At 42.8% G+C, this 18048-nt stretch overlaps 1 protein-coding gene across 3 annotated transcripts in view; it reads left to right on the plus strand.

The window, feature by feature from the left end:
* FYB2 (FYN binding protein 2) overlaps positions 1-18048 on the plus strand; it is a 132921-nt gene that overhangs the window by 80246 nt on the left and 34627 nt on the right. For all 3 annotated transcript variants that reach the window (XM_019942397.3, XM_019942398.3, XM_073789252.1), the window contains exons 6-9: positions 2547-2581; positions 4856-4887; positions 8907-9009; positions 12034-12193. In XM_019942397.3, coding sequence (XP_019797956.2) covers positions 2547-2581; positions 4856-4887; positions 8907-9009; positions 12034-12193 — 330 coding nt within the window. The remainder of the gene's footprint in view (positions 1-2546; positions 2582-4855; positions 4888-8906; positions 9010-12033; positions 12194-18048) is intronic.

Raw genomic sequence — 18048 nt, forward strand, 5'->3', positions numbered from 1 at the left:
CAAATGGTGTTGGAGCAATTGGATATCCATAGGTAAAAAATAAATAAATAAACCTCAATGTAAGTCTCACATCTTATAAAAAAAATTAGCTTAAAATGGGTTTCTTCCTTCCTCTGCCTGCCAATGGTGAGGAATCTAAATGCTACCTTTCTGGGACAAAGAGAATGAGGGGGAAAGGAAGGGAAGGAGAAAGAGGCTTTGACATCGCTTTTGGGTGAGTCTGTCCCTTAAACAATGCCCAGAAAACAGAAGGCCATCACCTCAGAGGTGCATAGTTCGGCATAGGTGCCTTTCTGGAGCTTCACCTTTTCGTACAGAACTTGGTGATGTTTATGCAGGATTTAGGCTTGTCTGGAAGCTCTGCAGAATTGTCCTCAGAGCTCATCTAGACCAGTGCCTTTCAGACTGTGCTTCCTTGGACCAAGGGCTGTCCTAAGGGGTCCTGGAGACCCTCGGGGATAACTTCCAGAGAAGTTCTGTTTATGCTCCTGTAATACTGCGTTTAAATGAATGATTCCATGGCTAGAAGAAAGTTTGAAAGCCATTTCCTATTGAGCGAAGCTGGGCAAGTTGCTTCCTTTCTCTGGTGTCTATTCCTCATTGGTAAATCAGAATCTTAGTAGTGATTTTCATAAAAATAGTTAGCTATTTTTTATTATTGTCTTTATAATATTAGTAATAATTGTCTCACCTCCTAGTATAAAACAGGTGAAGGGACTTTTCCAAAGTCACACAGGGAGTTAGTAAATGGAAAAAGAGCTGAGGCCTGGAGGACATGACCATGATAGGATACTGCAGTTGGAGGTTCACTGAGGACCATCTTCTGATATTTGTCCTTTTTCTCCCAGCTGGGACAAAGCTATTCAGTGGAAAGAGTTATATAACTCCCTATGGAAAGTAAGTGAGGGCTCTAATGCTTTGGGTTACATCCTCCTGTTATAATTCCTAGTCCTTTCCTGACCCCCTGGGATGTGATATTTGTACTTTATATTCCTACGTTGGGAGCAGGTTTTCATGGCAACACTTACTATTGGGAGAACCTCCACTTTGCTAAAAAACAGTATCAGATTATGAATGCATTATTAATTGTGTGTAGATTATCTTTGTTTACTAGCCTTAGCAAGTATTGAACAAGTCCTCTCTGAGCCTTGGTTTTCCCATTTCTAGGACAGAATAGTATCTCCCTCCCCACCAAGTAGCAGGTAGAAGCAAAGAGATCATGATTTGTTAATTCTTTCAAAAACACAGAACAGTAAATAAGTAGGGGGAGGGAGACAGAAGGAGATTATCATTTTTAAAATTGGAAAATAAATTTATGTTTGAAAAGGATGAGGCAGACTGCATTATAAACAGGTATTCTTAAATGTTTTTAAAGCACGTAATAGCAGAATAAAATGTGTTGATTCAAAAACTGGTGAAAATAAGAGTGTACAGTTACCGAAGCTGAAGTACATGTTATTAATCCTCCACACAGAATTTTAGGTCCCTGTGTCAACAATCACATGCACATAGTCCCTAAAGAAAAACTGTGATTTCATTTACTTTATTAATGGATTTTATGTGTAGAATAATAATGGCTAAGAAATGCATGTTATTGTTTGGTCAGTTCTGTAAACTAAAGCTTTAGGACTCTAGCAGCAAGAAAGAGAAAAGGAACTAGGGAAGTCCTGTTTATTATGCATGCATATTCATTAACAGTAGGGGGAAAACTTTTATAGATAACTTATAAGCAAAGAAAAATTAAATTAACAATTTTATCAAAATACATGTCACTTTCTATACAACGTCTGGTGTTCTGCTAGGTATACGTGACCTACATCATTTCCTTTAATCTCCCCATGAACTCTGGAAGGCAGGTTCCAGTTGTCCCCATTTCACAGATGAGCAATCTGAGGCTCGAAGAAATGAAGTAATTTGTCTGCAGTTCCACAGGTAGGAAGTGGCAGGACTAGGCTGTGAACCCAAGTTTTTGCTACTACTTGTATTTGTTAATGGTTAAATTTGGCATCGTCATTAAATAAAATCCACAAAAGCTTTGAAAAAATCAAAAGGTATTCGAGCCTTAGTTGGTGGTCAGTCTCCTCTTTCCAAGCTGTACCAAGGAAACAAAACGCTCAGGGAGCCAAACACTTTTAGGCGTGCTGTGGAGTTTGACTTGTTGAAGTGGGATTTGGACTTTTGTTGGCCTTTTTCCTTTCCCTTTCCTTTCAAGTTTGCCTTCTGATTGCTACCACTAAATTACAGCACTTTCTCTTCATCGTAGAGTATGAATCTGCTTAACAAAAAGGAAACTGAAAATTGTTTCAAATGTTTTTGAAACAAATTCACTGTCCATTCCATCCTAGAAATCCCCCAGAAGTGATACCATGATCAATGACCTGAGAATTTCCCAAACCACGTGGACAAGTCTCCCATAGGCAGATTGTTCTGGAGGTTGAGAAAACTGAACACTGCCACCTTCTATAATTGCTTTAATCCTGCATACTGTATAAGAAATGGGTACTATAAGAAACTGCCTTGAAATAATTTTTTCATGTTTATTTTAGCAACTTATGAAGTCAGAATTGAAGAACTCCAAAAGGTATTGTTTCTTCTCTTCTTATCAGCTTCATAACTAAAGCAAGTGTGCAGAGTTGATTTTGAAGTAGTTTCTTTCATGAGGGAGGAATGGTCTTTGTTTTGGGTTTTCCCCTGATTTGGGGGGCTTTTCCAGACTCTAGCTGCTAAGATTCTGAAGCCTGAGGCCCTATAAGGTCAGAGACAGAAAATGTGTTAGGATGGGAGAAGGTGGTCCTAATCCATTCCTGGCCCCTTATCTAGGGTGGCCAGCACCAACTGGCCTGTAATAACTGTCCCTTCAGAGAGAAGAGCTCCTGTGCTTTCACACGAATGACCAGACTCATGAAGGCATATTTTCTGGGCTTCTGGTGGGCACAGTGCTAGCAACTTGATTTAGGGCCCAAGCAGAATCACGGGCTTTGATCCCGGCTCCTGTCTGTGTGACCCTGAACCTCCCTTTCCTCACGTGTAAAATAGTGGTCATAGAAGCATCCCCATCAGAAGTCATTGTGAGAATGAAAAGAGGTAAATTCAGGTAAACAGTTTAATAGGAAGTGCTGGAATCTATCCCAGGCATTTTACCTCTCTGAGCTACAGCTGTCTTCTGTAAAACGGTGCCTTCCCCATGAGGGCAGGAAGCATATGCCTTGTAGTTACCTAATCTGCAGTAGTAGAGGCTCAATAAATGAGGGACCAATACTTGTTTCACTGAATTGCTGAGAGAACTAAGCCAGACAAAGTAGATGAGCGCCTAGTACAGCACATGGCACACAGTAGGCACTTACCTAATGTTTTAACTGGGACAGTTAAGGTACTACTCCTTTATCACTGGGTACATTTAGTTGAGGTCCTTCATCTTTCTGCTTCATGGTTCTAATGCTTACTGGAAAGGATTATTCATTTGTGATATACTTTATAGATAGAAAACTTTAAATGATTATTATTCCTATTAATGAAAGCAGAAACAGTTCATTAAGGTGCTTCACTTAGCAATATCAGCAAATAATAAACTTCTCTGCACAAGGGAACTTTCCAAATGACCAAATTTTATCTCATTCAAAATAAAAAGCATGAAAGTATTTTTTTTCTAATCTTTCAACCTTCAGATATGCATTATGTTCATCTCAGTGTTTTTGAGCTTGGTGGCTGGAATCTGATTTCACCCTTTCTTTATGACTTGGAGTCCCCTGGAACATAAGGGGCTGAATGGGCACTGTTCATGCTTTTCTTATGAGATGCTCTTGGGCCCTCATAGGTGTTCAGAGCGAGTTGCCCTCACACCAAACCACCACGGTCTGTTTGCTGTAGTTGTTTTCTTGTCTCTATCAATTATTATTTCCTTCTCCTGTCAGCCTCTTGTGTCCAGCAGTGAGTGTCTTTCATGTGGTCGAGCACACACCAAGTCCCTGTTTGGGGACAGGCACTTGTGCCTGTGTGTGTGTGTCCCAGCCACCCTATGAGCTGGTATCCCTGCTTGCATTTTACAGATGAGAACTCAAGGCTCAGAGAGGTTAAATAACCTATAAATAATATAGCAAAGATACAAAGCAAGGTCTGTCTGACTTGTCGTTCTACCAGTGCTGTCATCCAATCTGCTAGGATTATATGGAAAATGAGAGCCAGTCATCCCTGAATGAAAGCTGTGAGGCTCTCCTCAAAGGAGGGTATATGAACTCTTGGGCCTGGACTTTGTGGCAGCATTTTAGATGCTTAGATATTTTCTGTTCTCTTCAGGTTCTTGGCTAGAATCCAGATAGGGAATGGCATCAGATATGTGACAACTGACTAAATGAGGAGCTATGTTATGGTCATTGGGACATAGTTTTAATGGCACCAAGTCTAGATTACGTGAGAGCTGAATTTTGATCAGGTGGTACGTGATCAGGAACGGGGAATTCCCAGCATGGCTTGCACACTTGCCTGTACCAATTTTGCCCACTGGAACATTGCTCAAATATCGCACATTCCTGTTTGCTCATAAGATTTAAAAGTTCTTTATTCTACAGATGCATTCCTGGAAAGGTGTGCAGAGAACAGTTTATTTTTCTAAGTCAAATTACACGTTCCCGCTGGCACGCGCCGTAACTTCAGAAACGCCTGTTTTCTTTTCGATTGATCTTCAGTTACACTGGCAGCAGTTCATGGAATGTTCTGTTGTCAGTGTCTACCTTTCCTCTGTACTGAGACCTCACTGGCCGGTCAGGTCTCTAATGATCTGTAACCAAACAACAGAGGCCTGGTTGGGGTTTGACTTGGGTAGGTTTCTGAAAATGACCGTTTTCCTCTTTACTTTCAGCCTTGGAAGAGTTTTCTCCATCAAGGACTCAGGTGAGTTTTATCGTCCAAAGGAAAAGCATGAATCAGCTGCTGACACTCTGCACTGCACGGGTTTTCCTTAATGGGCCAGCTGTTTCCAGTGCCTGACCTGGTTCAACACCCCTAGCACCTTTCAAGGTGCCTGGTGCAGAAACGGTGCTCGGAGGTCCTGCCTGGCCTTTCAGGTTCATCTCGTTCCAGCACACTGCACTCACTCAGCAGGGGCTTGCTGAGTCCCCAGCGTGCTGGCCATCTGCTAACCACTAGGGCTGGAACAGAGACAGAGACCTAGCCACTACCCTCAGGGGTTCCCCAGCGGGAGAGACACAGTCAAACAGGCATATAACAATCACATGAATCCCAAAGAATTTGCAGTTTCCAAAATGCACCATGCTGTTTCAGGCCTCTTTGCCTTTGCTCATTTAATTCATTCACCCCAACTTAATGATCTGGCAGACTTCTGCTAACCATCAAATGTCCCCTCCTGTAAGAAGCCTTCCTAATTCCCCTCCTCAGAGAGAAGTAATCAGTCCCTTCCCTGCAGTACTGCTGTAAGGCACACACACGTTTGCACAAATGTCACGTATATCGTTTGTTTGCTAAGATTCCAGTTCATCCTCACTCTCCCCTCCCCTTCTTGTCTGTGTGCTCCTTGTGGGCAGGGCCCATTTTTCTCATTCTTGGTCCAGATCAGGGCCTCGGCACATAACAGTGCTTTCACCTGACTCTTCAGAGTCCGGCTCTCTCTCTCTCTCTCTCTCTCTCTTTCTCTCTCTCTCTCTCTCTCTCTCTCCCTGGAGGTTTTTTTTTTTTTAAATTTTGCTTTAACATCTTTATTGGAGTATAATTACTTTACAATGTTGTGTTAGTTTCTGCTGTATAACAAAGTGAATCAGCTATACATCTACCTATATCCCCATATCCCCTCCCTCTTGCGTCTCCCTCCCACTCTCCCTATCCCACCCCTCTAGGTGGTCACAAAGCACTGAGCTGATCTCCCTGTGCTATGCAGCTGCTTCCCACTAGCTATCTGATTTACATTTGGTAGTGTATATATGTCCATGCTACTCTCTCACTTCGGCCCAGCCTCCCCTTCCCCCTCCCTGTGACCTCAAGTCCATTCTCTATGTCTGCATCTTTTTAATGCATTAAAATAAACATGGTCCATGAGCTCTGGAGGAGCAAGTATCAACATTTCCTGGCTGAGGCTAAAAACACACGAGCTGAATCATGGGGGAAAACCCTGCTTCATCTCTCTCCTTGGGTTCTTGCCTGACCCTAAATTCATGACCCCTGCAATTACCTTGTAGCACCTGGCATGGTGCTGGGCTCATAGGAGGCACGTGTCAGATGATTACCTATTTAGTTCAATATTTATTGAGCTTTTTCTCTGTTCAGACACTGCTAGACTCTGAAGTTCAAAAATGAATAGAATATATCTCTAATGCTTAGTGCAAGATGAGAGTGGAGACCAGAGTGGTTGGGATGAGGGGGTCCCTTGGAGGGAAGATGGCCACGTAAGTAGGAAATTATAATATCATATAATCACTGCTAAGGCAGTTGTGAAAACACAGAGGTGAGGCACCAGGCATGCTTCCTTCAAGAGTGACAACTGAACTGAATCATGAAAACATGTAGGAACTGGCCAGGTGAAAATGGCAGAAGGCATGCCCCAGGCAAAGGACAAGTGGGAACAAAGACATAGTGTTGAACCGTGAGGCCAGTACAGGGATCCACAAAGAGCTGGATGGTGCTTAAGCACAAAGTGCCGTGTGGGAACAGCAGGAATGAGGCCGGGGTCATATGCAGAGCTGGATCCAGGAGGGCCTGGGCTCCCTAATTAAATTCAGAGCAACCCTGTCCAATAGAAATGTAATGCAAACCACATATGTCACTTAATTTTTTTCTAGTAGCCATCTTTAAAAAGCAAAAAAAAAGTGAAATGAATTTTAATAATGTATTTTATTTATCCTGATAGATCCCAAACATCATCATTTCAACATGTAATCAACACAAAAGTTACTAATGAAATATTTTAGATCCTTTTTTTCATACCAAGTCTTCAGGATCCAGATATGTTTTATACTTACAGCTCAGTTTTTTTTTTAATAAATTTATTTTTGGCTGCGTTGGGTCTTCGTTGCTGCGCACGGGCTTTCTCTAGTTGCATTGATCGGGGGCTACTCTTTGTTGCAGTGTGTGAGCTTCTCGTTGCGGTGGCTTCTCGTTGCGGAGCACGGGATCTAGGCGCGCATGCTTCGGTAGTTGTGGCTCGTGGGCTCTAGAGCTCAGGCTCGGTAGTTGTGGCCCACAGGCTGAGTTGCTCCACAGCATGTGGGATCTTCCCAGAGCAGGGCTCAAACCCGTGTCCCCTGCATTGGCAGGCAGATTCTTAACCACTGCGCTACCAGGGAAGCCCCGCTCACAGCTCAGTTTGGACCAGACACATTTCAAGTGTTCAATAGCCACATGTGGACAGTGGCCACTGTCTTGATGGCACGGATTTAGACCTTATCCTATAGGTCGGTGGAAACCATGGAAGAGTTTTAAAGCAGAAGTAATGTACTCCTCTCCCCTAGCATTCCTAGGAGTCACAATATTAAATGTAATTTGACAGTTTTATATATATATATATATATATATATATATATATATATATATATATATAAAATCTCCATTCTGGAAAAATTTGATTTTTAGAAAAGTTCATCTTAGGCTTTTGGAAAGAGACAGAGTGGGGGCTGGAACCCAGCCCTGCCTACAAAGCCCCTGTTCTAATATATGTTCTAGAACTAGTGGCCTTAATGGTGGATAAGAGTCATCAGTCATTGGATGAATGGATGAGTGAAACTCCTTAAAATTCTTCCCGTTGTCTTTGGGAACAGCACTCTCTCCTGGTGTTTCTCCTTCCTTCATGACCACCTCTTCTGGTTTCCTTTTTTTTTTTTTTTTTTTTTTTTGCGGTAGGCAGGCCTCTCACTGCTGTGGCCTCTCCCGTTGCGGAGCACAGGCTCCGGACGCGCAGGCTCAGCGGCCATGGCTCACGGGCCCAGCCGCTCTGCGGCATGTGGGATCTTCCCGGACCGGGACACGAACCCGCATCCCCTGCATCGGCAGGCGGACTCTCAACCACTGCGCCACCAGGGAAGCCCTCTGGTTTTCTTTGAGGGCTCTTCTGTCTCTGCCTTCCATGTGAATGTGGTTGTAGGACTGTCTACTTCACGCTGATGCCAGAAACAGAAGTTCTCACGTGGAGGCTGATGCTCCTGAGTGTTCTGTCCCGGCTTCCAGCTTTTTCACTAAACTCTCCACCTCGACTCCCTCCTCTGCTCTTCCACTGTGGCTGGTGTCCATATTACTGGTGCATGGCAGTCATGCCTCTTATGAAGGAATACTGGCTGGGGATCACTTTGCTACCACAGGTTACACAGCATTAGTGCTGGGGATACAGATAAATAACAGAGCTCTGATTTTTAGTTAGTTGACAAGGGAAAGTGGAGGAACTGGAAACAGATCCATAGACACTACGGTTTAATACAAGATAGAGGGACAGCGTGTTAGGGGAACAGATTAAAGGCTGCTTGGGAGGATCAAGCAAAGCTTCTCAGAGGTAAGCTGATTTAGACAGATTGGAAAGGGTACTGTGTTTCTCAGCAGTGTAAGGTGTGGAAGGCATGACTGACAAGGGAAATAGCAAATACGAAGGGAGAGTTGCTCAAGATGGGATGGAAGGATTGGGGAATTAGGAGAGTGTAGACGAGAATAAACGTGGATAGAAGGTGCAGACGGAGACGGGGTTGGAAAGAAAGGTGGGGGCTGATATCTTATCCATCAGGCAATGGAAGTTATTAAGAGATTTTAAGCAGGAATTCACTCTGGCATTGATTGGAGCAGGCAGAAACTCAGGGAAATGTTCTATGTTTGACTTGATTCTGGTCCCCTCATCTTTTAAAAAAAAAAAGGGTTAGGGGCACGTTATCATCAAAATACTCTCGCCTTCACTTTTTCCCTGGTATCTCTTCACATTTCAGCCTGAAACATGAAGACGAAGATAAAAAAATGAAGGAAAAAGAGCCGTGCAAATTGGAACCACGAAAAACGGAAAAGGATCTATGTTCAGACTATGTTTCCAAGGTATCTGTGTTCTAGGGTTCCAGACCAAACAGTCCACGTCAGCCACGTAATAGGATCAGTTCATGGGGTGACCTTTTAGAGGCTGAGCCATGTAACTCTCCAGAGAGACAGAGAGACAGTCCGAAGATGCAGTGGGTGTTGGGTGTTTTATCAAAGAAATCGACAGGACACTAACACTGAACTCTGTCTAGCCTTGGACTTATTAGCCAGGAAGCAGGCCTCATAAGCAGGGCTGAGATGGGTATGAGTTCAGCAAGGTACCCAGAGGGCAAAATACAAAGAGACAGTCACTCAGGTGCCCACCCTGCTCTTGCAGAACCTGGAGGGAGGGCTCCTCAAGTTCTGTGCTCTGAGGCCCTGCTGAGAACAGGGAGTTAGTCTCTGAGCTCAGGCGTCTCATGTGTACAGTGAGAATAAATAATCCACACCTGATTCTACCATCCCCGCTCCCATCCTGATTCTACCTCATTTGTGATGGGAAAATGAAGTGAAATAATGTAGATGAAGGTGTGCTGTAAGCCACAAGCTACCATTAAAATGAAATATATTGTTGTTAATAAATTAATGGATTAATTAACATTGTTTGTTAATAGTAAACACTGTATATGTGTGTATCCAATGGACACTATCCCCTTCAAAACCAGAGGCTTAAACAATAGATACCACTGGGGCTACTACCAGGGCTCAAAACATTCGAGATGCCTGTTTGAGATGTGCCTAGCTCAACCTACCAAATTGTTCCAGTTCCACCCAGGGCTTGGGTCGATCAAGCGCCTTGGTGGTGGTGTGGGCCTGAGCTGGGGTGTAGGCCCAGAGGCTGGGCTGGACCAGGTTGGGTGTTTACAGAGGGTCACAAAACGGCATAATTCAAAGAAGTAAGTCATTAATAACAAAAGACAGGGACCAGAGCCAGTGCGGCAGCATGGTGTGTCAAGGACAGAGGGCAGGAGCAAGGCCATAATGGGTAATGAGGCCAGAGATCAGGAAGGGGGTCATCAGGACCGTATGAGAAAGGCAGCAGAGGAACATGATTAAAGACACTGGCCATGAGGGACTTCCCTGGCTGTCCAGTGGTTAAGACTTCACCTTTCAATGCAGGGGGTGCGGGTTCGATCCCTGGTTGGGGAGCTAAGATTCCACATGCCTCGCAGCCATAAAACCAAAACATAAAACATAACAGAAGCAATATTGTAACACGTTCAATAAAGACTTTAAAAATGGTCCACATCCAAAAAAATAAAAAGAAAGAAAAAGGGATACTGACCATGAAAGGGCAAAAGCAGGGATGTGCCCTTTTTCAGTGCTGACCAAGTGCTGGCCAAGAGCCAGAGATGGGGTCAGGTTACCACCAAAGGGACACAGTCCTACTTTCATGGAGTGGATTTGAGTTTGGGAAATTGTTAAGTTATTTGGAATGTGTTAGGTAAATGTGGTGGGTAGTCTAGCTGGGCAGTGCTCTTTGGGGTCAAATGTAGATGGTACATCAGAAGGAATACGATCCATTGTGATTCAAACTGACTCTGTAGGAACAGGACAGCCCTCAGAGAATCCATGCACTGCTGCAGTAGGGGCTCTGCTGAAGGTCGGTGGTCACTATATTTGCGTGAAACACCATATTTGTGTCATTTGTGGAAGGATATCATTACTTTGCTATCATTTTTCCCCATTTAAAAATTTCATTCTTGGCTGTGTGACTTAAAAGAATGGCCCTCCTCTTCTTTTCCTCTTCATTTGCCCAGATCCCACCAAGAACTCAGGAAATTCCATGCCTTGTATCTATTCATTATTTTACCTTTTTGCAAATACTTTCAGATGATTGTCACAGTGAACCCTGTGTCCACTTGTAGTCGAAAGGACAGTAATCTCCTCTCCCATCGTCATCTCGTAATTATGAAATACTTGGATGGCCAGAAGTGCCCCAATTCGCCTCTGCCTCCAGCGTCTCTTCCTGCCAATCTATCCAGATCTTTCTGAAATGCAAATCTGGTCAGGTTTCTCCCCTGCCTAGCTCCCTAAGACTAGGAGATAAAGCCCACACTTTTTGCCTCGTGTGCAAGACCCTTCATAACTCAGCTCCATTCTAGCTGACATTTTCAGCCTCGCCTCCAGTCTTTCCTCCTCTGTCCTCTTCACTGTTCCTTCATCAGTAGCCTCTGTCCCACCCTTATGAGGACACTAACACTTCTGTCCCTTTGCCTGTGTTGATTTATCTACCAGGTATTCCTTATCCCTTCAACCAGTCTCTTACTTAAATTTTAAAATAGTTTCATAAAACCTGCTTTTGAAGTCTTCCCCACCCTGTCTCCTAGCCACAAGAACTGACCTGCCCCTCCTATTTCCACCTCAGTGAGCAATCCTGCTGTAGATGATATTCACTGCAATATACCTTAATTGTTTGCATGTATTGCTCCATGACCAGCGTGGAAGCCACTATGCCCATCGCATCTCTCTCTTTCTCCAGGGCTTAGCATGTTATTTCCTTCAGTAAGTGCGTGACAGATGCTGGAGGGAGGAAGTGTGGAAAGAAGCGGGGGGAAACAGAAGAATGGAGGGTGGGAAGATGAAATGTCAGGCAAAAGGAACACAGCATCCTTTGGTAGGCAAGAGCACAGGGCTCTGGGATCCAGTCCTGCCTGGGCAGATGACTAGCTATGAGACCAGAAGTCAGTTATTTAACCTTTCTAAATTCTTTATCAAGAGGAATCATGATAGTTTTTGAATGGGGTGTCATGCAGAGTAAGTGAGATAAAATATATCAAGAGCCTATGCTGCAGTCAGAGCTCCATTATATCCTGACTGTGTCCTATGGGCCTGCCTCTGTGCCAGGCATTCACTGGCTGTTCAGAGGGCAACAAAAGACATTATATGTGCTCCTGTGAAACTTAGAGAGATAAGACTCTGTTAAATAAAGGAATAAACAGTGGCTACCTGGGAGGAATGAATGAATACAGAACAGCATGAGTAAGCAAAAAACCAACAGATAAACCAAAGCCCCGCCAGACTGACCCTGTTGCATGTGTTTAGGTGGGTGCCTATGAAGACACACCTGGAAAAACGCAGATGGTGAAAGTCCACAGGGGTAGGAGGAGCACACTGGCCGGGAAGCAGGACGCTGAGATTGACGTCATCCAGACAGAGGACTGCCCCAAGGACCCCAAGCTGGCCAGACACTCCGATGGCCACTGTGAGTTGTGTTTCTTCCTGGTTCTCTTCACCATTATCGAATTATTTTAAAGCTGTGTGTAACCAAAATTTTAATTTCTTTTATAAATATTTACTGAGCATCTATTATATACAAAGTCACTTGCCTGAGTGAGGCAGCTGTGCAAGAGTGAACAATCATTGGATTTAGAAGTAGAAGGCCTGCGTTCAAACCTAGGCTCTCATACTTATTAGCTATGTTACATAGTAACTCTATATTCCTTCATATTCCTCAGTTTCCTCATTTATAAAAAGGGATAATAAAAAAAGGGGGATCATAATATAGATCAGACTGGGGTTTGGTGAGGACCAAATCTGACATATGTTACACAATAGGTACTCAGCAAATGTTACTGATTTCTTCTTATATGTACCGGCTCCTATTGTTCTTTGTAGACACTGATGACATAGTATGACATTATTCTTTGACTTTATTCAAGTCGCATTTTACTTTCATGTGAGTCCAGACTCTTGATGGCAAGTAATCAAATCATAGTGTGTTAAGCAAAAGAGGAAAAGGAGGCTCACCTAGCAGAAGGTTTGGGCATGGCTGGACCCAGGGACACAAACAGGATCACAAGGACTCGGTATTACTTTTTCTACTCCTGGCTTTGCTCTCCTCCCTCTTGTCTCCATTTTCAAGCAGACTGTACCCTTGTGGAGGCAAGATGGCATCTAGCAGTGACAGGCTTACGCACTCTCTGTCCTCTTAGGAGCCCCAGAAGAAAACTAGAAGTGGTTATCCTCTCAACAGTTTCAAGAAAAGGCCCAGATTTGAGTCTTGTTGGCTTGATTGTGTCACATGCCAACCCCTATCCAGTTATCATGAATGTGGGATAGGATGGTCTGACTGACCCAGCCAGTGTCATAAATTCACATCTGGAGCTGAAGGTAGAATTAGTTCTACCCAAACGGTATCATTTCAGATTGAAGGATTTCCCAAGGAAAATTAGAAAGCTGTTATCATGAAAAAACAGTAGACACTGGGTAGGCAAAACAGATGTCTACTCCAGCCCAATAAGCCATGGCAAACATTTCATAATGTGCTATAATCAGAGTGATGAGAATACATTGCAATCATAAGATGGACTCAGGCCCTATAAAGTCTGCCTCCAGGCTAGATGGCTGCATCCCTGCCACCCACCTCCTTCCCAATATACTCTTTATTCTAAGTTAACTGACTGTGTCATGTGCTTTAGTGCCCCTATAACTTCGCTTGACCTCTTTCCTCTGTCTGAGATGGTTTTATGCCCATTCTTTACCTGCTGATGTCCTAGTCATCTTTCAAGATCTATCTCAGAAGTCACTTCTTCTGAGGCCTTCCATACCTCCATCCTCCTCTTTCCCACTCTCCAGAGACCATAATCGCTCACTCTTAACAGCAACCAAATGACCACTTTTCCATATTAGGTTTTAGAGTCAAGCATTTCTGGGACCCAGAATTACTATGCATTAATCCTACATCCTTGGGAAATTTACTTACTTTTATGTACACATGGGGGTAGTACTATTTATTTCCCAGGGCTCTTTGTCAATGCATATAAAGTACGTGGTTCATCGCTACATAACTGTCAGTTCTCTTTATTTCCTTTTTTTTTAAAAAAAATTACAGTATGCCTTACATTATAATTCATGGTGTACATGTTTGTTTCCCACGGTACACAGTGAGCACCATGGGATCAGAGACCATTTGATATTTTTCTCTGTATCTCTGCAACCTGGCACAGTGGATATACCCAACAAAACTTTGTTAAAGGGAGGAATGAAAGAATAAATCAAACTTCAGTGAGAGAGAATGGTAGATTTGATAATCTGAATGATTCTCCTGACTAAAACAAGCAAAGAATAATTTTTTTTTGGAAAATTCATAAAAGTATAACAGAACTGATTTAAAAGGAAGCATCCACATACCTGCAGTAACCAGGAACCCTGGGCAATGAATGAGTGCCAAAGCTACACTGGCCCTGAGGGTTTTCACTGAGCTCTGAATCCCTTGAGCTCTGGTTTTGACTGCATGGTGTACAGAGGACAGGAGCTATAACCCAGGGCTTGCCCAAAGTGAGTTTATAACAGAGACCTCAAAGAATTATGTCCACACAGAATGAATAGGAACGTGCCTATTCTTAACAGTACTATATGGTGTACTTATAAATTTATTATAAAAGTAGACCTCCAGTGTTATTAACACAATAAAATTTAGAAAAAATAAATAAATGGGACAAATAAAAAAGACATTTCTAATGAGATAAATGACACATGAAAAGCACAGAGGTAGTGTTGAATCTAAAACCACACCTTAAGATTAGAAGTGGATAGACTAATTTGGAGTGTAGAAAAAAGTGGAAGGGGGGAAAACAAGCTGAAGTGAATAAAAGAGTTAAAGGAGAGGCCTAAATATGGGGCTGAAAACCATTTTCAAGCAATTAAGTACTGTCCATGAAGAGTCACTATAGATTTGGGAATTACACTATGTTGAAAACAGTCTGAAGAAGATTCTTCTAAGTAATCTATACATACTGCTAAAGTACAAAGGGAGTTTGTGCTAAACCCGTTTAATAGTTCTCTGCAATAGTTCCCTACTCTCTTGTGATGAGAAGCACAAAATGTTTAGTCAAGGAAAGTGGGCGTGAAAACAGAGAGGAAAGTTTTGAGGAAAAAAAATACAATTGAGTGTCTTTCTATACTCCCTCTATACAAATGGGCCTCTTTTGAAAAAAATAAGAAGAATTACTTCCTTCCATTGAAAGAAAAGAAGAATTAATAAGACAAACCCCAGGGAGCAGAAGGAAATTTGCCCATTTTGCCCCTGGTGCTGGGTAAAGGGAAAAAAATCTGTTACCATAGCTGATCCTCATGCACACATTGGGAAAATTCACTGATCTATACTCTTATGATTTGTGCCCTTTCCTGTATGTTATACTGTAATTATAATTTTAACTTTACTAAGGTAACTGTCAAAAGATAGACACAGCATGTAAACTTTCCAAATAAATAAAAAAGAAAAACAGAATGAAGAAAAGAGAAGAAACCTCAGTCAATCAAGCACAAGGAAAATGAGGGAAAAATAGAACAAATAAAAAATATGTAATAAAATACTAGATATAAATTTCAAAATATCAGTAAACCCTATAAACATGAAACTCTCTAATTAGAGGACATATGCATTCAAATCATTCAATATTAAAAAATATTTGAGTAGCTTTTATGTCCCCAGCATTGTTCTAGGTGCTGGGGATATAGCAGTAAATAAGCCAGACAAAAATTCCTGTCCTCATGGAGATTACATTCTGATCTGAGGAGACGGATGATAAATATATACACAATAAAATATTCACTATGTGGAGTGGTAGTAAATACTATAGAAAAAAATAATAAAGCAAAGAAAGAGAATTAGGGGTCTTCCCTGGTGGTGCAGTGGTTAAGAATCCACCTGCCAATGCAGGGGACACAGGTTCAAGCCCTGGCCCTGGAATATCCCACATGCTGCAGAGAAACCAAGCCCATGCGCCACAACTACTGAGCCTGCGCTCTAGAACCTGCGAGCCACAACTACTGAGCCTGAGTGCCGCAACTACTGAAGCCTAGAGCCCGTGCTCTGCAACAAGAGAAACCACCACAGTGAGAAGCCCACACACCGCAGCGAAGAGTAGCCCCTGCTCGCCACAACTAGAGAAAGCGTGCATGCAGCAACGAAGACCCAATGCAGCCAAAAACAAAATAAATACATTTTTTTTAAAAAAAAGGAAAATAAAGAGAATTAGGGAGGCAGGTGGAGGAAGTGGAAGTTGCAATTTTAAAGTGCGCACAGATGACCTCAAAGATGTAAAGTAGGTGAGGAATAGAGCCATGGCTATCCAGAATGTTCTAGGGAGAGAGGAAAAGGAGTGCAAATATCCCAGGGCAGGAGTCTACTAGATGTGTTGGTAGAATAGCAAGGAGGCCAGTGTAGCTGGAGCAGTGACTGAAGGAGACTGTAGGAGGAGATGAGGTCAGAGAGGTAACAAGGGGCCAGATAATATAGGGGCTTCTGTAGACCACTGCAAGAACTTTGGCATTTATTATGAGATATATATATATATTTTAATAACATTGAAAGGTTTTGAGCACAAGAATAGAATGATCTGACTTGTATTTTAAAGAATCATATCTCGGCTGCTGTCTTGAAAGAAGAATGTAGAAGAACCTGGGACCTGTTAGGAGTTTGTTGCAAGAATTTAACTGAGAGACGATGGTAGCTTGGAGGAGGGTACTGCAGTCGAGTTGTTGAGATATACTTGGATTCAGGATTTAGATCAAAAGTCAAGCTGACAGATGGCTGTGGATTGGAGGTGGGACATGAGAGAGAAAGGAGTCAAGGATGTCTTCAAGGTTTGGACCTGAGCAACTGAAAGATTGGGGTTGCTACTCTTTGTTGATATGGGGCAGACTTCAGGAAGAGCACATTCACAGAGAGAAAGCAAGAGTTTGGTTTGGAATGTAATGTGTTGAGACGACCAAATGGAAATGGTGTGAAGGTTGAACTCACAAGAGATGTCTAAGTTAGGGATGTAACTTGGGAGTTGTCTGTGTTTTTAAAATGAAGCCATAAACATTTTTCAATACATCTGCCTCAAAAAGGAAGGAGTAAGAAAGAAAAAAATTGTCCTGAAGTAAGAATTAAGCAACTGTGTGTTCAGCATCTTTGCTTTGTGCTGGAGAAACATACCGATAACTCCGTAAGAAAAAGTAGGGCCTTTATGCCTCTGGGAGCTGACATTCATTGAGACAGTTTGGGGCCTATATGCTAACTGACTTCTTGTCAGAGGATAAAATCTTGTTGCTTGGTGCCTTTAATTAATAGACAAAAGTCAGGGCTTCCCTGGTGGCGTGGTGGTTGAGAGTCCACCTGCCGATGTAGGGGACACAGGTTCGTGCCCCGATCCGGGAAGATCCCACATGCCACGGAGTGGCTAGGCCCGTGAGCCATGGCCGCTGAGCCTGCACGTCCAGAGCCTGTGCTCCATACCGGGAGAGGCCACAACAGTGAGAGGCCCGCATACTGCAAAAAACAAAACAAAAAAATAGACAAAAGTCAGAGAGTCCCATACAGGATAAATCCAAGGAGAAACACGCCAAGACACATATTAATCAAACTATCAAAAATTAAATACAAAGAAAAAATATTAAAAGCAGCGAGGGGTGCTTCCCTGGTGGCGCAGTGGTTGAGAGTCCGCCTGCCAATGCAGGGGACACGGGTTCGTGCCCTGGTCCGGGAAGATCCCACATGCCACGGAGCAGCTGGGCCCATGAGCCATGGCTGCTGAGCCTGCATGTCTGGAGCCTGTGCTCCACAACGGGAGAGGCCACAACAGTGAGAGGCCCGCGTATCGCAAAAAAAAAAAAAAAAAAAAGCAGCGAGGGAAAAACAACAAATAACATAACCTTATGTTAACATAACATAAGGTTAACAGCTGATCTTTCAGCAGAAACTCTGAAAGTCAGAAGGGAGTGACAGGACATATTTAAGGTGATGAAAGGGAAAAACCTACAACCAAGATGACTCTACCCAGCAAGGATCTCATTCAGATTCAACGGAGAAATTAAAATCTTTACAGACAGGCGAAAGCTAAGAGAATTCAGCACTACCAAACCAGCTTTACAACAAATGTTAAAGGAACTTCTCTAGGCAGGAAACACAAGAAAAGGAAAAGACTTAACAATAACAAACCGAAAACAATTAAGAAAATGGTAATAGGAACATACATGTTGATAATTACCTTAAATGTAAATGGATTAAATGCTCCAACCAAAAGACATAGACTGGCTGAATGGATACAAAAACAAGACCCGTATATATGC

Source organism: Tursiops truncatus, chromosome 1 (assembly GCF_011762595.2).
Source record: "Tursiops truncatus isolate mTurTru1 chromosome 1, mTurTru1.mat.Y, whole genome shotgun sequence".
NCBI lineage: Eukaryota > Metazoa > Chordata > Mammalia > Artiodactyla > Delphinidae > Tursiops > Tursiops truncatus.